Below are 27,624 nucleotides of genomic sequence, written 5' to 3'. Positions count from 1 at the left end.
TCCAGTTATAGTTTGACACAAGCAGAGGGTGGTAGTAACTAGTTACTCAGTTACATTTACTTGAGTAATATCGCCACTCCTACTTGAGTAAAATGTCTGGCTTCTCGAGTAACTTAATTGAATAAAGAACAGACGTTTTAACCTGAAATGCACCAGAGACACACTTTTACAGTTTATGTTGAAGTGAGACTTCTTGTTTGTACACAAGCTTTGTTTTTTTTAATTTATGTACATTTTTTCTGCTGTGAAAATACAGTAAACAGTAGATATTGTCATTGGAAGTACTTTGCACTGTTCTAAAAGTTCCATAAACAGTAAGTGCTACAAGTATTGGTGTTAAGTTGAAAAACATTCAGAAAAGTGTTTCCTTTGTCCGAATCTGTTATTTTGTAATTGCATGTATTTGTAATTGCATGTATTTGTAATTGCATGTATATATATATATATATATATATATATATATATATATATATATATATTACTTAAGTCCTTTCTTGGTTGGCTAATTTTTACTTTTACTTGAGTAAATTTTTTTTTCAAATAGTACTACAATTTTTGTCTACTCCAACCACCACTGGGCAAAAACCATGTAGGGGACTGCATACAATACAGCCAGAGATACAGTGCAATGGTTAAAATCAAAATAAACTCTTGGTGGGAGGTGGGGTTTATCAAGGAGCATTATACCTTTTTTCCTGTAGATGTGGAAATATTGTTACCTTGATCTGAAACATTTCCTTTAATATTTCATTAATTAGATTTTCCAGTTTGCTCACCTGCAGGTTTGACTGTCTTCCCTCCTATTGTGATATCCAGAGCCGTGCTGACCAGGATTCCTACTGTGTCGTTTTCTGGGTTCAATAGATCGGCCCCGGCTGCATGAGAGAAACAAAAAGAGACGTGATGCGGGGGGGTAGGGGTTCAAGCTGTGGGTTAGCTACACAACTAAAGAGGATCATTCACCTGATCGATGAGGCGCTGTGAAGATGTAGCCCTTGTTGTCAAGGCTGCGGCGGTAATAGCTGGCATTAAACGGCTCTGGATCTTCCTCCCAGGTCTCTGCAGCTCTAAGATTTTAAACCAGAGTAGTAAATATCTGCTCTACAAACTCCTTCCTTAACCGTTACGCGAGATGCTAACTTATTATCCAAAAATAAAACAGAGTGAGCGATGTAAGATCTAAAAAAACAACAACAAAAAAACAAAACAAAGTAACGGCGAGACACAGCAGTGATGAAATCTGCTCTTACTTGTTTGGAAAGACTCTTGTTATGCCTCCATCTGTTGCAGCAAACACAGCCAGGAAGCCGTATCTAAATGTCAGGATGGAGCAGAAAGAAACAAACGTGCCTCAGATCAAAATCTTCTTCACTGGTGATATTTGACAAACTCCCCTCACAGAAGGTCGGTAAAACTCACGTGTTTAAATCCTTATTCTTCCACACTTTATCGACCAGCTGCCGGATGATGCCGGTGTCCAGAATCAGATTGTGGAGGAGCAAACTTTCACCTGGAAGAAAAGGAAAGAAACACAGTTTACAAACCCAATGCTTCTGTGCAGAGTTGACGGTGGAGGAATGGCAAAGCAGCCAGATGCTGAACTGACATTGCACAGATTCTATTATTATGCATCTTGACATTATAGCCACAGCAACAGAGATACCAACATTAGGCACACGTGTTTCTATATTTAAAAAAAAAAGAAAAAAGGATAAAGTTTGTTTCCTGCTGTGTGTTACAAAAATGAAAACCGTTTAGAGAGAAAGCTGCATGTGGAGCGTGCTGGTAAAATACGCAGCACTGAACAATTTCACAACCATTACTCAGAGATAAATCTGCGATGCATTTATTAGAGACTATTTTCAGCCGTAGATTAAAACATTCAAAGCATTGCATCATTTTTTTGGCAGCAGGATAACGGATGTGGGATTTACTCAAAAATAGACTGACAGAGGGAACAAAAAAAATACAAGTAAAAGAACTTTATCAGTGAAAAATGAGGAGCAGAGAGGAGCTGCTACAGAAGACAACACTGAGAACACCTGCACTTTATTTATTTTCCTAATCAGATTAATTTAGAGACTTTTTTCTTCAACGTGCAGGGCTCAAGACTTCTGTCTTTGCACTGGTTGTTTAGTAAATAATATTTTTTTTATTTCATTTGCAATTTGAGAGTACAAAAGATAAGAACTTTGTGTTTGAGTACGGACATCTTTATTTTTAGTTTTCTACAAAAATGTGTTAGAACCTATAAAAAAGTACTATTACATGCACAAAGAGTGGCTATTCCTATTTTTTCTTTGTGCATCGTCATAACTTGGCTCACCAAAACGCACATGATATTCTTTCTGTATTTTATATGTACATATATATATATACATACATATATATATATATATATATATATATATATGTTTTATATCTAAAAAGTGTTTTTCTTTGAGAATGAAAGAAAATGTTTAGTTAAAAATAAGTTGTTGAAATATTGGAATAAATTCTTTAAGACAGTGGCATTACAATCAGGATGAAGCAGCACTAACACAAGAAACATCTGTTCACAGGGGGAACTTTTTTTACCGCTGGAAAAAAAAATGCTTCATTAGCAAAATTAACTAATATAATTGCTGTTTTTTTTTGTAGTGCATCACTCATAATGCATCCAGCCTGTCGTTTCAGGCTTTTTGACAAACTAAGATCAATAAAGTGAACAAATTTCACCCTTCTGTTTAATAAATTAAAAAGAATGTGTCAGGCGTTGATATCATTCTGAAACACAAACAAAAAATACACGTTGCTCAGCACTGAGACCACAAATTCTTTGAGCAGAAAAGATCATGTAAGTTGTTAAATTAATCTCAAAATATGTCTTTTACAGATAGAAAAAACACATGCATTGTATAGGTCTGACAGAGGTCGTGTCACAGTTTATGTGCTGTAATGTTCCTTTTGATAAAATACCTGACTGCTTCAGGCAAAAAGATTGTTGTTGTTGTTTTGGCAGTAACACAGATTATAGGCAGACCCTGGAATATGTTGCAGCTGTTCCAATAAATCTGATGCTGGCAACAAGTTCAACAGACAAAACCGACCATTCTGATGACTCCGTCCATTAACACAGTGATTGACTTTAGCATTAGCTGCAGGCAGAGCAAGGGCAGGCTGAGGTCCTTACATGCATGTGTTCTTTCTCTCTGCTTGTTGTACAGACAAAAGAACATCTATGTTTCTTTGACAGATTTCTATGCTGCCTGCAACCATATTGCTTGCAGTCTGGAATCTCGTCTTGTAGCAGAAATAAGACTTACATTGTTTGGAGTCTGGTGTCACCTTCTCCATAAGAGCAATGAAGTTGAGGAGGAACTCTGTGTTGTTGTTGGACAGTTCGAGATCATTGCAGTACTCCCTGAGATAAAGGCAAAAGATTCAAACTTGGGAAGAGGGGGAAAAAAAAACAAGCATCTTCTCATTGTTATTAGTCAGTCTCTTAGATGTTTCTCATCGAAAGACACACAACACAGGGTGGAGAAGTATGAATCCATACGCATGTTGAGTGTTGCTAACGTGAGCGGCATGCGCAGGTTTACAAAAACATGTGTTCATAGCGGATGGGACAGCGAGGCAAAGCATAGGTATAACAAAACTTGTAAGAATAGTTTGGATCATTTTTAACGTGGGTTTCAGTGGAGAAATTCTAAGGAGACAGGACTACATTTTGTGTCAAGCAACAAATAACCAAAGACCTCAGTTTGGAGAATCAGTAAGCGGTTCAGACCAAACAGCCGGGAAAAAAAAACTGGGTGCTTTGTGTATAACCTGAAGAGCATATATAAAATTTTCCACTGCTTAGCAACTCCCAGTCAGTGCAGTATTCAGCTAATATGCCGTAAAGTGTTTCTTCAATAACATTATATGAGCCACACAATCAGGGTGAAACAAACTGCACTGGACTGAAGAGATTCTAAAATGTCTTGTACTATGTTTTACGCTAGAGACCCTGCAGTTCTCCTCCCCAGCAGTAGGTGTCACTGCTGATAATCGCAGGTCACAGAAAAAGTGGCAGCAGAGGATAATTTTAAACTTTTTAAACTTTCATTTTTCCCTTGAACAGACAGGATTTTAGTGATACAACCATTTAAAAGCCAATGCATCTGAAGACAAAAAAAAAAAAAAACAAACAAAAAAAACAAAGCCAATGCATCTGGAGTCCTTTTATGAACCGAATGCATTATTTCTGCTCTGACCATGTACCACCGGCGTCGTACACAGCTTTGTGGGTAAATTAGTACAAACAGTCTTCTTTGTAAGGAGTGTTTTATACAACTGTATTCACGTGAACTGCCATGCAATTTTGAAGGTATTCGTTTTAATTTTCCTTTCTTTAACCAGATGAGTCATTAGCCTGACTCTCCTGTCAAAAGCTCTTTTGGTTTCTCTAAACTGAGACACGCGGAGCCCCAGAGCGGATAAGGCAGTGATAGCGTCAAAAACTTCCCAAAGGATCCCACTTTAAAAATTCCAAACTGTCCTTTTTGGATGCATGAAAAATCAAGCAGGAATTTTCTCAAACACAAGAACACGTGCATTTTCCCCCTTTTGTGTAAAACTAAAGACATAAAAATCATAAAATTTTCTTTGAGTTGGGTCACACAACCTGACTAATTAAGATTGTGATTTTGCATTGCAAACATGCAGGACCACACAGGGGCAGCATGCAAACATCTAAAAATGTTTTTTTGTTGTTTTTGTCTTTTGTTGAACTAACTATGCTTATATTTTTGTGACAGTGAAGTTATTTTTAATTTATGATCTAATTGAAATGTTTTTTCCTTAAAAAGGAAAAAAGTTCCACTACATAGAGTATATAAAAAAATAAGACACGCTAACAATGGCAAAAACTACATAAAGTGACTGAAACAAAGTGAAAACAAAGAACAAAAAGACTGATGACCATCAACGACAGCAAGCATTCACACAGCGGGCTACCTGGGAGCAATGAATACATGTCCTTCAGACTCAAAACTGTTTGGCAGCAGAGATTCAAAATCTGCAACAGAAAGGGGAGATTATCCAGGAAGAGCAGTGGGCAGAGCAGCGGGGAGTAATCTGGGTAAACAGCAGCTGTTCTTCAGAGGTGCAGGGACGCAGAAGGGACTTTACCATAGCAACAGTGAGGTATCATGGGAACACCAGCGTTAGCCAATATGGTGCCTAAAACACAACCTGACTCAATGCACGACAGCTTTTGACTTCCACAAGCACTCACATCTTCTGTTTGACGTGTTGCTGCTTTGACGACAAAACCTCTTTCTTTTTTTTTTCTCTCTCTCTGATTAGGTTTGATTTCAGTTTGATTTGTTTTGGATGTCTGAGAACTGACTTTACCAGACAAGATGCGTCGACAAGCGAGTTCTCAGACAGATTGTGCGTAATGAGTGCTTTTAGATCAGGCAGGCATCAACATGGCCAACTATTTGCAGGGGTGGGGGTGGGTGGGGTGGGTGAAGGTCCTAATGGAAGTGGTCACCCCTCAGACCGGCGGGGGGAGAGGACTCAGCGAGACACTTAATCGGGGGAAATGCATCGCATTGTGAAGGGCATGTCGTGGGGCAACTTTGGTTGAGCCATCAGGGGAAAAAAAAAAAAAAAAACAGCACACAAAATACCCCTGAACCCTCAGCAGAGGAGCCCAACATCGTCTAATCCACTCATCGCCAGAGGAGGAATTCAACATTTACTTAGACAGCAGAAATGGGAGTGCCCAGGTAGTTTTCCGCCCACAATGCCATGCACATCCAGGGTCCAGTTTATAGAGGAAGCGTTGGGCCGTGCCCCTGGCAGTCTGAGGGGTGAGAAGGGAGGGGGGAACAAGCTGATGGAGACAGGGAGTACAGAGGGACAACATTTAGGAGTCAGGCGAGAAACCTGACAGCATGGGGAGACCCGAGAGGGCAGGATAGAGCTCAGTCTGCACACTGCACTGTGCAAAGGCAGTTAAAGGCAGACAAATATGGCAGCCAGGCTGTTAAAAAGGTACGTGATTTGATGAAAGGTAAATCTATACAATAGCTTCAATAAAACTGTCCGACCTCAATATCTAAACTTTATCTTTTAAAATTAACAACTTGTAAAAAAAAATGAACAATGTTTTACAGTTATTAAAAAAAACAAACGCGTGAGTCTTTTTACCTTCCAGTTTAAAAGAAACTGCGGCAAAAATATTAAAACTTTTTGGTCTATGCAAGATGCCGTACAAAATTATTTATACCTCGCAAACTTTCTTACATTTTGTCACCACAAACTCCATTATATCTTATTGGAATTTTATGTGAAAGGCCAACACAAAGTTGTGAATAATTAGGAACGGAAACTTGCTAATTCTTCATTCTTCAGGGCCAGATTTGTTGACTTGCAGATTTCTCCTCGTGATCTCTGGATCCCTGCAGGTCCTCCAGAGTTACCACAGGCCTCCCTCTGCCTCTCTGATAAAAGAAGGCATACCATGCTTTTAAATCCTTCTTATTCATGTTTAAGTAGTTCAGTTGCGGTTTATATAAAGTGGAACTGCGATGCTTTGGTCTAAATGCGTTGTTCCCCACACGTTTAAAATTAACGGGATCCCCTAAACTGCCATGTTGGTAGGCAAGCACAGAGCTAGGTAACGCTAGGCAGCACTGGGCTATTGATGTTCTTGACTGATGTGCATGGGAGTGATACAACCAAAAAAAAAATAAAAAATCGCTGCTGTTGGGATCAACCTATATAAGGTGTAGAGCGAATAAATGTCAGACATGGAGAAACTGCCACAGATATCTTACCATGATTCAGTGAACACAAAGAGCGCCTACACAATGGAGGAGCTTCGCGGCCAACAATCAGTGTTTTACAGGTTTGTAAAGGACGGACAAACTCTTCATGTGAATAACAAGGTTCGGGTGACTGGCGGAATAAGCTATTACAATAGCAAACATGTTCATTCCTCCTAGATTGCAGATACAGGCTACAGTAGCTAAGCTAATTTGGCTTGTGCTACAGTAAACACTGATATTTCTCTCAGTGTTAGTAGGATGGAGGACAGTGTAATTAATTGTGTGGGATAATACGCCCAACAACTTATCCACTTGTAGCTTTGGCATTTTTCAGCTTGGACAAAAATGTAAATGGCAGGTGTGCGGAGGATGTTAGCAGCTCAGGGTAGAGCTGCTGCTCCTCCACATTGAGAGGAGTCAGTTGAGGTAGCTCAGGCATTTAAAGCCTCCTGGATGCTTCCCTCGGGAGGTGTTCTAGGCATATGCCACAGGGATTACTTTTCATTGTTTTTGTAAAACACTTAAAAACGACGTAACATTTTCTTTCTACTTCAAAAATGCACTACTTTGTGTTAGTCTGGCTCATCAAATTCCAATAGAAATGTAAAAATTTGGGGTTGTAATGTGACAAAAAGTGGAAAAATTCAAGGAGGCATGAATAATCTTTCAAAGCAGTAACTAACTGTGTGATCATGTAGCTTTGTCACCAAAGTAATGTATATTTCAATCAAATATACGTTAGTATCTGAACCCTAGTGTAGAAATGAACTAGTTACGCTGAAGAAAAAATATCGGAAAGAGAGAGAGACTGAGGGGAATCAGAGGGAAAGAGAGAGAGAGAGATTAGGGTGAGGTGAGAGAAATAGAGCCAAAGAAGGGACAGTTTCTCTGAAATGAAGGAAAAAGGGATTGATGTTGGAGTCGGGGACAAAAGACAAGTTTTAACAGAGAACATAAATGTCTGTCGTCCGTGGGTGCTGTTGCTTTTTTAATAAAATAATATATATCTAAGGTTCCTGGAGCAGCAGATATGTGGGAGAGAGGGTGAGGTTGGGGGCCGGAGGAGTCATTGTGAGAGATGTGGGATCTGAGCTGCAGCGAGAGGGTGAAGAGGAGGAGCAGGAGGAACAGCAGAAGGGATTAAAGAAGGAACAGAAGGGTGAGAATAGGAAGAAAGAAAGGGAGGAGGGTTCCTGAAGGCATGGCTGGCAGGGACAAAGGCAAGCAGGCTGGGACAGGTGAGAGGAGGGAGGAGGAGGAGGAGGTTTAGGACAAGGGGTGAAGTAAGGAGGAGGAAGCGGTAAGGATTAGGAGGTAAAGGTAGGGAACGTGGACCAATATGGAGTATACTTGCCCTTGGAGTATAGCACTGTGTGGATCCATCAGAGAAGGAGTGAGCAAGAAAAGAAACAGAGGATTGGGTGGGAAGGGGGGGATCACAGACAATATTTTATTCAATTACTGTTTGAATAAAAATATTGTTTTCTTGAAAGAAAAGAAACCAATTCCAGTCAAACCAGACAACAGAGAAAAAGAAATGAACAACAAACATTCTTTCTGCAAGACCAAACAAAGAAAACAGGAAAACAAAAGAAAACCCTGGGCAAAGCCAAGAAAGGAAATGCACTTAAGAAAAAAATTGTGAGAAAATAACCATGGCAGAACAAAATATGAAATAAAAAACACCAGGAAAAGAGAGGAAAATCAGGGTCTGGACAAAGAAAGAATGAAAGAGACAACGTGTGTCCCGATTCAGACCCAGGAAAAAAAAAAAAAACTCCCACAGTTGATAAGCCATTATTCCAGGCCATGTGGGAGTTTATCAATTGAATGATTCCAAAGCTGATCAACATCTCACACAGTCCAAAAGAAGAGAAAAAAAAATCACAAATATAACAGAAAAAAAAGAGAAATCCTCAAATAATAAAACTCATCAAAAGGAGTGAAAAGCATGCATTTTTTCACAGTTTTCTGGTCAGAAACATCCAATACTTTAAAACACAGACGCTTCAGAATCATTACTATGGTGGAGAAGAGGCGAGAGCATTTGGTCAAAACAAAAAATAATAGCACAAAGGTCACCATTATTTTCACCTGAGGAGTACAGTAAAACCACAGCTTTCACCTTTCTGTCTGTTCAGTTATTTTTTTCTTCAGCCAGTGTGAAGAAAAAACATCACCATTTTACAGCACAGCATGAAGACAGGAAGGAGCGGGGGGAGCGGAGGAGGAGGAGGAGGAGGAGTCGAGGGACTCGGGAACCGTATGATCCTGCCTATCAGAGAGCATAGAGAAGGGGGAGAGGGAAGCTGAGGGGCTGGGGGCAGACGAATCCCCTCGGACACTCCGTATGATGATGTTGGAAACCCGCGACAAATGACTGAATTTCGAGTGTAAGGTCATTTCAGAAAGAGAGAGAGAGGAGAGAAAAGAACGAGAGCAAGAGGGGAGAAGGATGCCGGGTCTGACCCAAAGTACTTACACTGCACCTGTAGGATCTGGTCACTTAGGTTGGCCTTGATATGGTTCTCGCTATATGTGGGCAGTACCAACCCTAGACTGAGTGCAGGAAGATAAGGAACAACGTTAACAAACACATTTGATAGAAAAGATGCATCCACGTCTCATGGAGACCGTTCCTGCGAGGATGTCTTAATTGAAAAACATCAGTCAGCTGTTTGATTTGCTGAAATTTCCCTGAAAACACAAAAGCCTTCCTGTCTGTGTGCAACAGCAGCATTTGATCTGCTACATTTTCAAACAGACCTCATAATCCAGTAGATGTGCTATGATTTCTTTCTTTCTTTTTTTTTTTTACAAAAGCAAATCTAATTTAGCGCATCTGTGCAGTGACAACCTTACAGACCCCCTGTGATCTCAAACAACCCCATTAGTGATTTCTAAGGCTGGGAATACAATCAGCGCTTCTAGTTTCACTTCACATTAGCAAATTTTATCCCAAATGAAAGGTGAACCTGGCGTTGCCACTCATCAAACGGTTTGGGAATCTGTGTCTTTTGGTAAAAACTGACCTTTTCATTTTTCATTTGATCTATTTTAAGGCACTGACACAAAGAAGAACAAAAGGAAGAAAGAAAAAAATAGCGGCTGGGATGACAGCCAAAATCATAAAAAACAGCACTGTCATTAAAAACAGCCTAAATCCAACTTGCATACTGATGGAGGAGAATAATAAAATCTAGGTTAAAGCTTAAGTCTTTATTGCATCACTCTTGCATTAGCACATTCAGGAATAAAAAGGTGCTCGTCTCTACAATGTACAAATCCTGTCTTTCATCTCTATCCCTGTAATGATTGCTTATCTTTGGCCTGGTTCTCATGATTGAATACTTTTCAAATCTAAATTTATTTTTTAACCGACCATTAAGTGTTTTTTAATAGTAACTGGTGCTTTTGTAGTCTTTTTGAGGGCCTATTCTATCCAGAAATAAAAAATATTCAGAGGAAACTCACTAACCTCTGGGTGTGGCATGTTTTAAAAAAAAAAAACGGTCAGTGGTAAATTTGTGAGGGTTACTGTGGATAAAAACTTTTTTGAAACAATCCTATCTAAACGATATTATTTTTTAAAATGAATGGGTTTTTATAAAGACCTGGCTATGTGTGTACAAGGCTTCAGACTTTCCAACAACATATGTTATACCTCTTTGCCCTTTGACAACACCAGGCTTTTATCTTGGAAAAAATAAAACACAAATGAAATTAAGCTGCACACATTTTTGTAAGAACATCCAGAACTACTGATTTATAAAGCAGGAATAGGCATGAATACATGGGCTTAAAGTTTTCTGTTATTGAAAATGAATTATCCTTGTTATAAATCTAAGTTAAAAAAAATATTAATTGTGGTTGAAAGTACTGAGGTGATAAAAAAACAAACACTCTGCTTGAGTTTGGTTTGGAAGACAAAAGGAGGCTAGAATCGGGGAGAAAAAGGTGCATTCATATAATTTTGTTGTTAATCTTGAGGCAGAAACGTATTTGTATTATGGGATGTGGCATGATTTCATTCCAACATCTTTCTCTTATTTAGTTTTTTATTTAAATGAAGCACATATTCTAACAACATATTAAACTAGTTTTTATTAAAATTCTAGTAATCAGATTATTTTTTTTACAGGAATCTATAACTTTGGTCAAAAAGTTCTGTTACATTTATTTAGTGAAACACTTTTAATTTGAAAAATTTGCAGCATTGTTCAAATAAGATATTTTGGAGCAAACTCACAAAGCTATTTGTATAAAGTAAATGTGCACAAACCAGAGATTTTGCTTCCATCTAATTCTCAAACTTCTGCGAACAAAGCTTTGACCAAACTCAAATGAGATTTAATGTAAGAAAAACATCTACATTTATCTACATTTATGTTGTTTGTGCATACATTTGGTTCAGACTGGTCCATGATCCTGCTGCAGATCAGTGCTCGTGTTCACAAAGATTCTCTGAGAGAGCGTCTATCTTAGCTTAAAATTCCTACCTATGAGTGAAATTCAGAAAGCTGCTTGTGATTCTGAGTAAGGAAATGAGAGAGATTTTTTATCTTAGTGAGGAGGTGTGGTTGACCACGTTACTTGGTGTGACGCTATCTTTCAAGAGCTGCGATTGGTTGAACGTGCAGGGGGGACAAAACAACACAAATGCATTCCTAGTAATCAAAGGAGAGAAATTAACTGATTAGACTGGATTCAGAAATGTAGGTCATGATAATGAAATTAAATTTCAATAATAAAAATGTCTGAACGCACTCTACATCCTCATCATAATTTTGTTTGCTTATTTATTTTTACTCGCCAGTCATTTTACTACTTTGTTTATTTGATATTAATGCGCACTCACCTGTCAGCATTTTACTGGGATTGCCTGCTTGTCTAAAGCGCTTGGTTTTGGCAAAACCACTGACATGAAATGGGGGAAATAAAATGTGGAGAAAACTGAGTTGGACAGCAGCACTGCCCAACGCACAGCTCGCAACTCTGAGAGGAGAATAGAGGAGCGTTGAAAGGTAAATTTGTCCCCTGATCACGGCGCAAGTACACAAACTTTGATGCGTGTTGCCGCAGATCAATGCATCTTTTCCTCTGTGTGTGTCTTGGTGCTTTTACACACCAGTGAGCAGCGCTCCATGCAGCAATCAGAAGCCAGGAGATGGCATCACACAAGCAAACTCCTAGATGGCCATTTAAGCTACTGACATCCACACGTACAATGCAGAAAATACCTGTTCACCTCTTTTATATATACTCTTTGTAAATTTCTCCACGTTTTATTCATGATTATTTCCTATAACTTATTTATCCTCAATAAAAATTACATTACTAGAGCTGCGCCTTTAACCCGACGGGCCGCTGAAACTAATTAATTTCCCTCCATGCTAATTTCCCTCCATGGGGATGATAAAGTTTATATTATCTGCAAATTAATAATTGCATGATTGTTATAGAAGTGTATGTGCTCATTTCCCTCACTGTTTAGTTGGTGGATCAGCCAATGAGGTCTCTCTGTTTCCACCTTTTTCCCTGCTTAAGACAAACAGGCTTGTTAAAAGTGATTCTCACTACTCCTAACATTTTTCCCTTTAGGAAATCTCTTAAGGCCTAAGATGCTTTGTGAATAACTTTTATCTTACCGGGGTAAAATTCTAAGATTTTTCCTAAAATAACCTCAGAAAGAGCTACTTTTAGACTTATGATTCTTTGTGTATATGAGCACTGAAGTATAGAGCTACTGGCAAGCAAATAATAACCTTTCAATGTATAAATGTACCAAAACATCCTGAATGTAACACATTACAGGGCCGTGCTTTATGATGTTTTCCTCTTGTGGACCACTACAGTCATATTCTTTTGAGCTGAATCCTAATATTGCTTTTGCTGATAAGTTTGTAGACTTTAACAGGAACAGGCAAGTGTTTGCAGATCTAAAACAGAAACCAGCTGAGTTTAAATTGCTTGACTATCCTTAGCTGTTTTTAAAAACTCAATAGGTAATAACAGATTTCTTTTGTTAAATAAGCTTTAGAACGAACTTGGTGTTTTTTGCACATTGGGAGACAGCTTCTTAAACGAGCTAGCTTTGGTATTTTTACTCCTTAGAACTCAGTATGTGAGATGTAGCAGCTACAGCTCATATTTACAGCTGTGAATGGCCTCAAAGTGAAAGATATATATAAAAAAACCACTTACAGCATCCAATATTTTGGTCTGAATGTCAGGTGATATTTGCTTGGATTCAAACCTACCTGTAGTCTGTACCTTCTACGGGAGTCCACGTGTACGTTCGCATGGCTTCATCGATGTACCTCTGTGGGTGACCACAAAAACACTGCAGTGAGTTAACGCTGCTCAAGGCTCAGCCCTTTACGCTTCCCGTGATTACAAGAAAAACAAAGGACAGTAAACACGTTGAACGACTCAGATTCATTACAACGCAGTGGAGGAAGGTGCTGCTTTGGATCATGATTGAGTCACATATATTGATGACTTGCCTCATCAACTGACTTAATGAGCGTCTTGATTTTTCTTTGCCCTGATCCGCCATCAATCATCTGTCGACGGATCTGGAAAAGGCAAGATGGAGGCCACAGTGAGAAGGCACATCGATACACAGGAATGGAGTATAAAGCACCAAAATATATTTATTTATGTATTTATTATGTAAATATATATACATATATTTACATACACTGTTAAAAGAGGCACATAACCTTTTTTTTTATTCTTGTCTAACAATAAATCAAACCAAAAATTGCCTGTTTTTGGCCAGTTAGGATTACCAAAACTATCCATGTTTGCTGAATGCCCGAATAATGACACAAGGAAGAGAATTATGTACCTTCACAAGTTTTTAGTATCTAATTATGTGCAACACTTTGTTTCACCTGTGACCGCTTTAAAGTGCTGTAAATGTAAAGCTGGTCTATAGTATGGTAGATCTGTGCCATCCTTGGGTACAATTTCCAGAGACCAAGTTCTCAAGACATCAGCCAGGATGTTTAAATGTCTTCCAAGTGGACAAGACCATAAGCATACCATGAAATTAGTTGAAAAGTCAACGTTATAGAGAACATTTTGTGATCAAAGGAGAAAGATTGTTGTTGATCAGGGTGGCCTATAAACCTGACTCAGCTACACATAGTTCTGTAAGGAGGAACAGGCCAAAAAGTAAGGAAACTACTGACAAAAGCTTGTGGCTAGATGCACAAAACATCTGACCCAGGTCACACAGTTTAAAAAACATGTCAATGAAATGCTGAAGAAAAGTACTTAAAGTAGAAAAGTAGAAAAAATAAACTGTTCTGTTCATTACTAAATTGGAAAAAAATGTTTAGTCACATCCAGTCTGAACAAATACTAAATACACCTGAGATAGAACTCAATGTGATAACTTGTTTTACCTCCTCCTTGTTGCCATCTTCTAGTTCTGCATCCAGGAAGTCCAGAGTGACAGGCTCTCTGAAGTTAATGATCTGAACAGCACAGGGGCAGAGGATGGTGGGGGAGGATAAACAACATTTAAAATGAATACGCCCCATACTTTGATTCAGAATTAGGAAACTAATTAGCTGCATGGGGTAGAGTCTACCTTGGGTCTTAGGTTAGGATGCAGCAGCACGTAACCATTTGGGTCGGTAGCAAATGTGTAGCCATTGGCCCCAAGCTGTGCAGGTAATAGTAAGTTAGAAAATAATTTAGTGACCTCTCAAAAGCAAATTATACAGGTGTGATAATGAGAGAAAGGCATGCCCACTCTGTATGTTGGAGTCTTCTTCTTGATTTCATTAATCGCAACATCTACTCCCATGACTCCAAGGATGAGCTGATTCTGTGTAGGGTGAAGAGAAACTGTTAGGACCTTAAGAGCATAAAACCCAAACATCACAAACTCGTTTTCTTCCAGGAAAAGGAGGAGCTGCAGAGATCCAGAGCTCAGGTTGGATAATCTTTCTACAGGACAACTATTAGACGTACATCTCACAAAGAATGGGAAGAAGAAAGCCATTGTTCAAAGAAAGTATTGTTTTCAGTTTGACACAAACCCTGTGGGAGATACAGCAAAAGTGTGAAACAAGGTGTTCTGGTATATTGGCACCAAACTATAAACTTTTGGCCTACATGCTATATGATGTGAGTAAAGGTACGCATGACGCTGAACATGCCATCCCCACAGCAAAACACGGTGGTGGCAGCATCATGCTGTAAGGGTGTGTTCCTTCAACAGGGCCAGGGAAGCTGGAGAGAGTTCAAGGGAAGAAAGATGGATCTAATACAGGGCAACCTTGAATGCAAATGTACAACCACTGCTTTTTTTGTAAATAAGATTTTTATTTAAAAATGTTCAAAACCATGTACACTTTTCCTTAAACTTCAGAATACTTTGTGTTTTTCTGTCGCATGGAATCCACCGGAGTTTGTTGTTGCAATCTTATCCCAAATGTGATGTGGCTCCTCAAAGTGTGGAAAAGTTCAAGGGGTGAGGATATTTTTGCAAGGCGTTGTATTGTTGTGGGCAGCGGACGCCACCAGAGACTAGTTGTAATGTCAGATGTCACCTCAAGGGGGAGGTGTTGTCTCACAAAGCCGAGACTGTGCAACCATCATGACAAATGATTGATGACAGTGACATACAGATAAATAATGAAAATAAAAGCTGAATCATTATGTGTGTTTGTGTGACTTGAAAGCTTCGTCCACTCAAACGGTAATAAAAACTTGTTTTAAACAGTATTAATTAGCAGTATGTATTAATAGTAATCGGTATGTTTGTGAGTCATATTCATTTCTGTGTGGGTGAATGTGTAAGAGAGGTTCTTTTCTGCATTGTTTTTACCTGAGAGCTTGTGCTATCTGCAGTGAGGTTGAAAACTGGCATTGTCCCAGTGATGACAAGTCCCAAACCCTAAAAAAAAAAAAAAGTCAGAAATGTATGATCACTGTCAGAAATGTTTTCCGGATTTTAAATATTAATATTTTTTCTAGCTACAAAATCTTCCACAAGGAGACTTGTGCATATAAACTACATCCTGTTTAAAAGGCAACAACCTGGTATATATAGCTTTAAGTGGGTTCAAATATTAAAACCTTGTGATGATACTGTATGAGGTCAAAACAATTAAAATATAGAAAAAATTAGCGAAAAACTATTATATATATATATATATATATATATATATATATATATATATATATATATATATATATATATATATAGTTTTATTTAAATGCACACTGTCACCCAAGCTGACCGAGTTCTTTACATAGCGACTGTTTTGTGACGTAAAGTTGTATATTTTGAATACTTACCAGAGCATCTTGGTAGACATTCGTCCACTGCACTTGTTTAGCTCTAGGCCCAGCCAGCACCATGGGACGTCCCAGGACATCGAGGTACTCCTGCAAGCACCAACATTTACACTTAGTGCTATGACTGTCCACAATAAACACCAATAAACAGACATTTATGATACTCGTCGTGCACTGGCTTTAAGGGTGGAGAGAGCTTGTCGAGCCCTCCATGTTCATCTGTCATAAAACCACAAGACCCTGACCGGCCTTGTCTTTGTCACCACATAAAACCAGCGGGCCACCACCAGCGGCAGCAGCATCCTGATCCTACCAAGCCATAAAGAACCCCCCCCCCCCACCCAGTCCCGAAGCCTCTTCAGGCAGTTTTTCATCGTTATGAAGGAGCCATTAAAAACACATTAGAGGCGTCAGGGGTGCGACGTACAAACACGCCATTTCCCAGAAGCTCTACTGTCAACACTGGCAGTGTCAGAATATCCCAAAGCAATTCTGAAAGGAGGTGAAAGGTTAAGTCTACTGGTAATATAGCAGATTTGTTTTATCCTGCTTTTTTTCTGGAGACACCATGCCAAACAGTTAATATGTGTTTTAGGTGAACAATTACAGTCCTTTTTGTTTTGCCTTTTGAGATTGTGTGTACTTTATGCCCTGATGGCATCATATTCAGAGGAGAAATAGACGTATGGTGCATAATTACAAGCATGAGAACCTTTGCTGATTTTTTTCAAAAGCTCTAAATTCATTATTCTTTTTATTAGAAAAGAAAGGGACAATGTTTTTTGTTTTACAGTGAATAGGAAAAAATGTGTTCTTTTGCCATACTTAAATAGTTCAGATCATCAAATAAACTTTCACACCTGAAAAGATAGACACAAAATTCAGTTCTCAGATGATTACCGTGTTTATTAAGGTAAAGCAAACTATCCGGACTGACTTGGGCCTAAGTGAGAAAGTAATTGCCCCTGAACCTAATAACTGGTTGTACCATTCTTGGCGGCAACAATCACCATGAAGCATTTCCCATAATTGGTAGGAGGTCTTTAACATCACAGATGGGAACTTTCTGCCCACTCTTCTTTGCCCAGATTCAGACACATTAAAGGGTTTTCAAGAATTCAATGTCACACCACATAATCTCAGTTTGTTTTAAATCCAGATTTTGTTTAACCTATTCAGAGGTGAGTTTTCTATCATTGTCCCGCTGTATATCTCAAATGACCTTGAACCATCAAATGGTGGATGTTACACATGTTATTCCTAAGATATTTCTGGTGGATTGCAGAATTCATGATTCTGTCATATATAGTAAGTCATTTGGATCCTATTCTAGAGAAATTCAAAAAGGAAAATGTAACAAAGTCATTGACGTCTAGTGTAAAAAAAACTTGTACATAATTGATTTGATGATATATTTTATTTTAATAATTTTTTTATTGCAACATCCTGAGTTTATTTTGTTATATGTATAGGTATGTATGTATTCTGTATTTTTATATTGTTTTTCTTTTTTCTGTTTGAAATAATGAATCTGAATCTAAATCTAACTGGAAAGTTTTTTTTTAACCACAATGGAGTCAAGTTCAAAATTGTGTAGGTTTTCCGCTTTTTTCATTATTTTTCATTATTTCCATCAATGTTGCAATGTTTTAGTACCGCCGGCATAAAAATAGACCCTCAGCATGATTCTTCCATTGTGTCTGACAGCCTGGCACAATGTAAACTTCACTCCTCCAAACGTTCTTCTTGTTGTGGCTTCATTTGGGTTTACAGGATTTTTTCCTGAACATCCAAACCATTTAATTTTTGTAAGAGGTACATCTGGGGTCAGATGGGAGAAACCTCCCACAGTTTGGTGTTTTAAATGGACAATGTTCCCAAACATACCCCAAATCTGGTTTTGGAAAGCATAAACCAGGCTAACGCAATGCTTCTAAGATGATCTCTCCAAAGCCCCAACCTGTTGAAAAACTGTGAATAATGCGTGAAAGTATAGCCCAGAAATCAATCAGTTTAATTACGTTCTACCGCCCCTGCCAGGAAGAGGGGTCAAATATTCAGCTAGAATTGTCAGAACTTGCCGGTCACTACATAAAGTGTTAGGTAAGGTCACAACTAACACAGGCATAGTTATTTAAACATAAGTTGAAGGTCATGAAGGCATTTATCCACAGGCATACATTTGACAATGCGTAGACTACAGAAAGTTCACAATTAATTTGGATGGGTGCACTCATTTTTTTTTTTTAAATCTTAAAGTCTTAAAAACCCTTCCAGTTTTATTTTGGAATAGCATTAGTCCAATATTATTATGGCATTTAGGTCCACAATGGGTGCATGTAAACCTCTGACATGAAATGTAATTTTGCACAGTTTAAAAATTTTAATTATAAGAAGTTTTCACGTCTGTCCGACCCGTGCTTCATACATAAAAGCAGCTCTCTGCATAAGAAAGCAGCCATTTCAGTAAAATGCTTTTGACCATTTTGTTTTCTATCGTCTGAACAGCGAGGTGCTGACAGGCGTAACCTATTCTATTATTAGCTCAATAAAAGTCCAGTTTAATGCGCCACGGGGAGATATTCCATCAGGACAGTGACAGCCAGACCTTTTCACGGGATATACAGGAAATTTTCCGCCTGGCTAGAACAATCTACAAAACCATAACAAGTCAGCAAGCACAGACACATGGCAAAGAAGGAGGCAGAGCTATACAGAGCCGCACGGCATCACTGCGTGTTGATCAAATGCTGTTTTCTTCCTCCCTGGAAACCAGCAGCGGTGATTGCTAAGAGTACCCTCATCAGCGTTGCACTACCTTAAACAAAAACACACAACCTCTACCTGTTTTCAAGACCAGACGTGTAGTCCTACATAAATGTGACTCGGGACAATACTTTTTTTTCTTCCTCTGCAGCTCATCTGTTATGTGAATGTTTCCACCTTATCAAAGCAAGACGGTGTGACGGGGGGGCTTTTGAAGGGCAGAGTGCGGTTAAATAACGCAAGGTCTCAGTGTTTCTTCTACAACCACCGTCAAAAAACCTATTAGAGTAAGTGGCAGTTCTCAGAGTATAAATATGCCAGACCTAATGGAACAGCTGACAGTCTATTCTGGGACTTGATCACTCACAGGGCTGGCTGGCTGGATTGGTGGGTGGGTTGGCAGAGAAGTGGGAAATAAATAAAAAAAAAGAAAGAAAGTAGGAGGAGGGTGGTGTCATTGTAGCTCCATCACCACCAAACAGAGTGAGTCGATTTCTACGCCTGGAATGAGGTTATCCCAAGGGTCTCTCAAAGCTTGTTGTGGCTTGAGCAAACGTGGCATTAGCTGAGAGGCTAAAGGTCCTGAATGTGAGAGGAAGCTCAAGCTAAGTGTGCAAAAATGTGACACTCAGACATTTTTTTTAACATGTGTGTAAAAGAGAGAAATGTGGAACAACCAAATTACAATTTATAGTCAATTCAGTGGAGCTCTATTATGTCCTATCAAAAGTACACCAAGTATAACCTTCGTTCAGGCTTCTTAAATTAGAGATGAACCAGGAAATCAAGCTCGTGTCCGTAATCATCTGATTTTCCTTTGCCTTTATCAGGTCTGACTGGTGACAATATTATAATATTAATTATCTTCTATCCCCCCTTCCCCCTCCCCCAATCACTGGTTTGGGAAAAAGGTCAAAGAAGGTCTACAGCTACTTGTGAGTAGTGTAACAATTAAAAGAGGCCTATATGAAGCCAAGCCATCGGCAAGTCTTAGTGTTGAAAATCAACTTGGGCTGAGTTTCAATCTGCCAAAGAACACAATATCTGCCCTAAAGAGAAACAGGGCAACATTTTATGGACTGATGAAAGCAAGATTTCTTCTTTTTAGGGCTAAGGAACCAAAACCAAATTAAGCCATATTAAACTGTAAGGCACGGTAGCGTAATTACCATGCCAAAGGGATGTTTTTACATACTAGGGTGCCAAGGATATAATTTCTAATACATCAAAACATTGAGGAGGCCCTGTTAGATATATCAACTCTGTGTAATTAAGCTATGTAACTTAAGGTATGAAATAATTACTTTTTGATGATATTCTGAATTACTGAGATACTGTTGTAGGTATTTAAATATATGATTTGCACTAATTGCGGAATAAGGGATTTATTAATCATCCTAAAAATGTTCAATGTCCTTTGGGTAAGTTGCTTATATAAAAGAAAGGACTCACTTGAACTTCTAAAATATTTTCTTTTAGACCCACTTCATCATTGTTGGTGTTCACTATCCACTTATTGGAAAATAATCATGTCATCAAACTGAAGACAGTATGGGAGTCAACTACAACAGGTAAGATGATGTACTTCATAACTGCTTGTTTTCTGTGAGCTTCAAATTTCTACTGGTTGTTTTTATTACAATTATTATGACAACTCAACTGTTTTCTGACCACTTAAAATGCTGGTAAAACAGTTATAGAATTAGTCACAAATTGATTTAGTGATTGAGAGCTGCGGAAAAGATATTTAACCCATAATTTATATTTCATAACCTGAATATAAAAACAGAACCGGTGGTATTTTGTAAGGCAGCAGTGTATGTGGAGCCCTCCGCGCCATCAGTCTCAGAGAAGTAACTTTCAGAGCACTTCTGTTAAAGTACATCACCTGAATCATCACAACGGTGCTAATCCTGAACGAGCTTCCATCTAAACCTGAGGCATTTAATCTGCTGCTGAAGTCAGGTTCCATCCAGGCACTTCCTCGCCATTTAGATGATGATTAAAGTCATTTACACACCTACGATACTGCACTTTACACAAATTAACAAAACGGGCCGACACGGATTTCACATCATTGTTAACTGCCAGGAATTGTGAGTTTGCAGGTTTTCAAATAGCTTTTATGCCATGTGCAATAATTTGTTGAAGCAAGATAAAGTTGAAGCAATATAAAAATTGTATTAATGCCCCAAATGTCCAATTTGTGCTTAATTTTAACATTCAGGTTATGCCAGGCCTGTCAATAACCAATGGTCTATAAATGTTGCATATTTACATGCACACTTCATACACTGTATCTTACCTGTGTGTTGATTCTGATGGCTCCAATAGATGGTATTTCAAAGTAGTAACCTGAAATAAGAAGAAATGGACAATAACGTTAAAAAAAACGACTGGAGTCTCATTTCTCCTCACGTACTTATTAGGGGCACGCGACGCCTTAAAGTCTAGCCGATGACGGCGGACCACACAGACACGACGGAGCGCGTGGCTGCTGACCCTTCGTGTTCGAAGGTGTGCTGCAGGATGTAAATGTGGAAGCTCATTGAGAATGCTGAGCCCCAGGCACTGCGGCTGATTAGGAATGGACGAGAATGAACGACTGGGTCAATAACCGGGCCGCTCAACAAGTTATTAAAGCCATGAGTGTTTATACAAAGAGCCGTGAAATGAAGGCAGCGTCTCCAGAATGTTAAAACGCAGAGGCAACTTTCATTATTCTGACACAGACAGTTTTTTCTTTTTTTTTCCCCCCCCCCACAGTGTTTGGTGGTGAAATCTCCCTTCTCAGTCTCATTTCATTAGAAAAATGAGAGCACTCATGCACATCCGTAAACATTTTGAATTTATAATTCACACGTGCACACACACACAAGCACCATGTTGTGGTTTGTGCCAGGGCTTCTGTCTGTATGCTAGAGGAGTGGTGTGCATGCAGACGGGTGGTCATGGAGCAAAGCACCACAAAGAGGTGTAGAGAGCAAAATAAGATTGGGATTCTGTGGGTTCACGCTGAGCAGTAGACGGGACTTCAGTGTCAAGGCTACACTCGGTCTCTATAAAGTCGAGACACAATGTTCAGTCTATCAGATAACTCTAATTTAGATCTGTTTGTTCAGGCTGGAGTTAACTGATGGATTTCAGGTTTATAATCTCATATGTCCCACACAAACAACTACAAATCTGAGCGATAAACCATCGCAGTCTATAAACTAGTAAATGAAAAGGCCAGATAAACGGAAAGAAAGGCGTTCTGTTACAACGCACAATTGATTTGTTCCCTGAACATCTTGTTTATTTAAGAGCTAATAGGGGAGGACAAATAAAAGGAACAATTCTCATATCTGTATTGCACTGGCAGATGAAAACAACTCATATTTTCATCATTATCATCTTTATTTGTCATTGCAACATACATTCCTATGAAATGTGTCCTCTGAATTTCACCCGTCCCTTAGGGAGCAGCAGGCTGCAACTATGCCACGCCCGGTCTTGCTCAGAGAGCCAGAGTGGCAGTTGTGGGAGTCGAACCAGGAACCTTGCAGCCTCCCCAGGACGCGCACGCACCCTGCTCTCTAACCGCCAGGCCTCACTAGAGTTTAAAGGCAGTGGTCAGACAAAAAGATCACTCCTGGATATCATGATGGTTAGTACTGTGTCCTGGTAAAAGAAAATGTGAATTGTTTAGCACGACACATTATTTCGAAACCTAAGTAATGTTGATCATTCAGTTTCAGATACACCCTACTACCTCATTATCTGTTATCTGTGATTCTCCTAAATGTTAAAAAAAAAAAAAAAAATGTTACCCTTGTTCATTGCCTATTTGTTTGTCAGTTTTTGCCTCGTGTAATATGAACCGAAGCGGCCAGAGAGACATTTAGCCGGCAGTAACATGTGGTGACAAAAAATATTAGTTTAGAGTTTAACCCACATATTTTTACATACACAGTATAAAGAGGCAACAAAGTTTTTCACTTATACTAAATCACACAACAGTTTTTCTTTCTTTCTTTAACTTCAGTTAGGGTTATTTGACTTCTTTGTATTTGCTAAATATCATAATAACGACAGTAATATCTGGAATAAACTTTGTCCATGGAAGTTGTGGATGTATTTTTAAGACAACATATTGAACACTCTGCTTCCTTGAGTGGCATAAAGAAAATATCAGCCAAAATAAACTTTTGCTACAATTTCCAGATTCCTGAAGATGCCACTTTCAAATGTTCAAACAAGACCAATTACTTCCTGATGCATCTCAATAATCAAGGTTAAAATAAAATAAAAAATACGCAGCGGCTCCCGGTTGATGTGATTTAAAGAGGAATGACACTGATAAACCATTTCAAATCCTTTGACACATATAATACTGCACACACTTCTAGTTGAACTTTAAAATTTACAGAAAAAAAAAATCTTAAAAAAAAAGCTGCAAAAACCATCCATCCAATCATCCATTTTCTAACACGCCTAACCCTTGTGGAGTCGCGAGGGGTGCTGGTGACCATCTCCAGCTGTCAATGGACAAGAGGCGGGGTACACCCTGGACAGGGACTTCAGCCTATCGCAGCTGCAAAAACCTGGTTGCCTAAATGTGCACATCCTTGATCCAGTACCTTGTTAAAGCTAATCTCTGTTAAGTTTCAAGATTCATTTAATTACAGCAAATTACCTGAAATAAAGTTCAGCTGTTCTAGTAAAATCTTTTGGAGATTTTGTCATTTGCATCCTTTAGATAAATCCCTAGTTTGCAGAGAGGTTGCCAAGGCTCAAAAATAATCTCATTGTGCAAAGGTAACAGACAGCAGTACGATACACACATTCTTTAACAGCATTGTATGTAATGTGGAGGCCGTAGTCAATAATTGGGAAGAGTCCCAAAACCCAGCAAAAGAATGTGCTATGTTGTATTTAACACAAAACCACACTGGCCATCATCAAAAGAAGTAAGACTCATGGTCTGGGCTTAATTTTATTAGATGTAACTAGACTTTTTGTCAAGGTGTGACAAATTAGGACATTTTGACTAAGAACATTAAGATGTTAAGATGAAAATCTTTAAACCTTAATCTGCCAGGGTATAAATAGTTTTTGGCTTAACTAGATACACAAAGATTGAGCTCTGGTCTGGTCTTGTTTGGGAACCTCCAGGTCTCATCTTAGCTTTTTGAGGACGATGTGGTTCTGATGGCTTCTTCAGGTCGTCACCTTCAGCGTGCTCTATAGCCGTTCTCAGCCAAGCGTGAAGCGGCTGGGATCAGAGTCAGCTCCTCTGTGTTTGAGGCCATGGTTCTCACCTGGAGAGGGTTGAGTGCTTCCTCTGGGTCAGGGATCAGCCTTTGTCTCAAAGGGAGGAGCTTAAATGTGTTCTTGAGTGAGGATGGGATGGACCTGGAGATTAACAAACGGATGGGGGCCTCCGCCAAGGCAAGCGCTGCTCTGCTTTGTTGCGATGAGGAACGAGCTCAGACAAAAAAAAAATGAACCTTTCAATTTACCTAACCGTCTGCATTCTGACCCTCACCTATTTTTATGAGATATGGGTTATGACTGAAAGACTAAGATCCCAGACACAAGCAGTTGAATTGCGCTTCTTCAGTCAGATGGCTGAGCTAAACCAACCCTTTTGTGGAAGGATTAGCATCACCTTCTCCATGTGTGCTTATCCCTCTCGCCTCACTTATTCAATCGAGCATAACTCGCTATTCTGTAGTGAGTTTTTAGGAAGAGCTTAAAAACACACACACACACACACACACACACACACACACACACACACACACAGAAAGTTTAATTCTTCTTAAGAGATTAGAGTTAAAGTTAGACAAAGCTAGCATCTGCAATTGCACACATGGGTGTCAGCTCCTGTCCACTGAGTCTGGCGTGGCAACACCATTGTCTTGTGCTGGCGTGAACTTTAGTGCCATGGTAATAACTACAGTTGTGAACAGCAGAGAGCATGTTGGCTCAGAGGCATAATCCTGGACTTTCCCCTGTCTGTCAGAGAGAGGGTATGGTAATCACAGTGCTACCAGACGTCTGCTGCTAATTAATAACAACTGCTGGGGAGATGGTTCCCCGGCACTTGGCTCCACTGACAATAAGCTAATCAACAGATGAAGCTCTTCTAAAAAGGAACGGCTTCAGATAATTAGCAACACCAATAAACAGTCGTGAACCTCCCCACAAAAGACAAGAAGAATGTCAAGAAGAAGTGTTTGTGGGTGAAAACAATAATAACAGTGTTCAGATAAAAGCGCAACAGAAGTTATCACAGAGCCACACGAGTTAAGCGAAGACCAGACAACCGCAGACAACGCAGCTCAGGAAGTGGAGGTGAGTTACCTATACTGCAAAAATAGACCTAAAAATAAGATTTTTTTTCTTGAAATTAAAGTATTTTTCCTTGATTAGAGCAGGTACATAGGACTATTAGCCAATGGAATAAGATTTTTGCACTTAAAATAGGAACAATTCATCTCCATCGTCTTATTTCAAGTGCAGTTTATCTAATTATCTTATTTTAGGGGTAAAAATACTCATTCCATTGGCAAATAGTCTTATTTACCTGCTCAAATCAAGGGCAAATACATTCATTTCAAGAAAACTTTACTTATTTTTAGTTCTCTTTTACAGTGAGACTGTTGGTTAGAGGCAAAGTTGGCTGTCTGCTGGGTTATCTCAGAGCTCAGGGCTGATTCAACAGATCTCAGAACCCCTTTGATGCTTAGTAGTCTCTCTTACTTATGTTTAAAATAGCAAAAGCAAGTCAATACCAGGCAAAAAGAGGAGATTTAAAGTAATTGTGTGGTTTTCATTGTTTGCGATTGTGTGAGAGGTAGTCGGCAGAATGCAGAAGGGTCGAGCGGGCATTGGGAGGAGACAGGTTTCCAAGGAAGAGGAGAGAGCCATGGGGGAGGCACAGGTGACAATGACAGAGCTGGAGCACGGTCTTAGTTCAGGCAAGGAGGCCTGTTGTCATGGGAAGGTGCCAGGAACAGGACTGTGCAGGGAACGCTGTGCTGTCAGTTGTCAAAATGACGCTGTATTCAGGCTGTTACACTGACTTTCAATCAGAGTAATGTAACTAACATCAATGCAATCCTCCAGCAAATTTTATCAGGCTGCAAGACAGCCTAACAAGCCTAACAACGGATCGTCCGCTCCAGCGACACTTCCTATCCTGTTTGCAAAGGCCCAGAGAGAACATTAATCTCCTCTCACCCGGCAGCGAGTGGACCATGAGGGTCGACCTCGGGAAACGGCTCCAATTTCCAAGCGGGACAGTTGAAACACCACCCAGGCCAGGCCTAATCATGCGGTCAGCCACGCAGGACCATCTTGCTGGTGGAGCTCACAGTCCCGTGCAAAGAGGGGGTGGAGGCGGCCAAGGAGCGGAAATGTTCCAGACCTGGCAGCAGAGTGTAGGGAGGCAGGCTGGAAAGGAATCAGTTGTTCTGTCAAAGTGGGATGCAGGGGCTTCGTCGGGGGCCTTAACTTGTTCACCTGATCCGTGACATGAGATGCTCAGCGGCAGCTTGTCAGAAATCCATTAATGTTCTTGCTAAGGAGGCAAAGAAAGACAGCTCCTGGCTGTGGCTAAGGAGAACGTTTAAGAGTTGGGGACCGAATAACACCTAGAGGATCAGCAGGGGATAGTGGGGTGGGAGAAATCCTTTCCTTCCCTCTGCACTATGAGATGTATTAGGGCTAAAGGAATGAAACATCCATGACTGGTGGTCCCAGACGGATGACCCCTCTGTGCCGACAAAGGTGCTCCCGAGGAAGCACACTTGCAAAAGCAGCGGTGGAGCAATGCCCAGCATGTAGACTATCAACCTGAAGCTTTGTAAGTATTTATCGTAACTAAATACACTGTTTGTAGTTCAACAAAAATAATAATGCAGCTTATTAATTAGAAATACTGAAAAATGTAAGTATAAACTGAAGAAAGAGGAAATAAGCTGACATCATTGTAAATTTTTTTTCCAAACTCCATATACATATTGTGTGAGGATCAAGTCAAGAGGCTATTAATTATTTTGATAATATAAAAACCAAAGAGCCAGGACTACATGAGCCTGTGCTTCTTCCTGCTCCCTTTTGAACATTTAGTTTTTCACAGATTTTTTTTTACACCTTTTAACTTGTTGTTGTTTTCCCTTTCCTGTGGTACCTATCATTTGTATTTTAATGATTTGAAATTAAAAATAAGAGGGAAAAAAAGCAAATATATTAGTCAATATCATGGTTGTGGGAAATAGGAAGAACTTCTATACTCACTAAGTATTCAAACTTTCACTCATGCACCCCAAAATAAATGTTTCCTTTACATCTTTTGAATTCATGTAGCCTCTGTGTGAGAGGCTCTCTTTCAATAGAAAGTACACCTGGTCCAGTGTCTCCATGCTTAACTTATTTCTGGAAAAAAAGCCATTGATGTAGCAATAGGTGTGTTGTCTTTGTGTTTATTTCAATAAAAAGTTCCTCTGACCGTCTTCTCACATATTGCAATATTCAGCAGCAAAGCTGTTATCGTTAACCGTTACTGATCGCTCTGTCTTTGTCTTACTAATCTTAGTCAGCTGTTCCTGTTCTGCTTTTTTTGTTTTGTTTTGGATCTGTTTTTCTGCATATCATTGTTGTGTATTGTAGTTACTGTAATGTAAGCAATTTTACACAATCGAATAAGGGTTCTCCATCAATGGGCTTTCTTACATAACAA

The 27,624-nt window shown here is 39.3% G+C and overlaps 1 protein-coding gene across 5 annotated transcripts in view; it reads right to left on the bottom strand.

The window, feature by feature from the left end:
* The window catches only part of cacna2d2a (calcium channel, voltage-dependent, alpha 2/delta subunit 2a), a 248,431-nt gene that overhangs the window by 16,993 nt on the left and 203,814 nt on the right, over positions 1–27,624 (bottom strand). For 4 of the 5 annotated variants that reach the window (XM_021321935.2, XM_036152026.1, XM_021321936.2 and 1 more), the window contains 16 exons: positions 21,199–21,248; positions 16,128–16,217; positions 15,655–15,723; positions 14,575–14,649; positions 14,410–14,484; positions 14,222–14,293; positions 13,313–13,384; positions 13,067–13,128; positions 9,289–9,365; positions 8,161–8,175; positions 4,984–5,044; positions 3,306–3,403; positions 1,420–1,510; positions 1,251–1,313; positions 964–1,067; positions 777–875 (listed from right to left, as the gene is read on the bottom strand). In XM_021321935.2, coding sequence (XP_021177610.2) covers positions 777–875; positions 964–1,067; positions 1,251–1,313; positions 1,420–1,510; positions 3,306–3,403; positions 4,984–5,044; positions 8,161–8,175; positions 9,289–9,365; positions 13,067–13,128; positions 13,313–13,384; positions 14,222–14,293; positions 14,410–14,484; positions 14,575–14,649; positions 15,655–15,723; positions 16,128–16,217; positions 21,199–21,248 — 1,173 coding nt within the window. The remainder of the gene's footprint in view (positions 1–776; positions 876–963; positions 1,068–1,250; positions 1,314–1,419; positions 1,511–3,305; positions 3,404–4,983; positions 5,045–8,160; positions 8,176–9,288; positions 9,366–13,066; positions 13,129–13,312; positions 13,385–14,221; positions 14,294–14,409; positions 14,485–14,574; positions 14,650–15,654; positions 15,724–16,127; positions 16,218–21,198; positions 21,249–27,624) is intronic. The other variant, XM_012873335.3, reaches the window with a different exon arrangement.

The sequence above is a fragment of the Fundulus heteroclitus genome, chromosome 20 (assembly GCF_011125445.2).
Source record: "Fundulus heteroclitus isolate FHET01 chromosome 20, MU-UCD_Fhet_4.1, whole genome shotgun sequence".
NCBI lineage: Eukaryota > Metazoa > Chordata > Actinopteri > Cyprinodontiformes > Fundulidae > Fundulus > Fundulus heteroclitus.
This window is presented reverse-complemented; position numbering and strand designations above follow the sequence as displayed.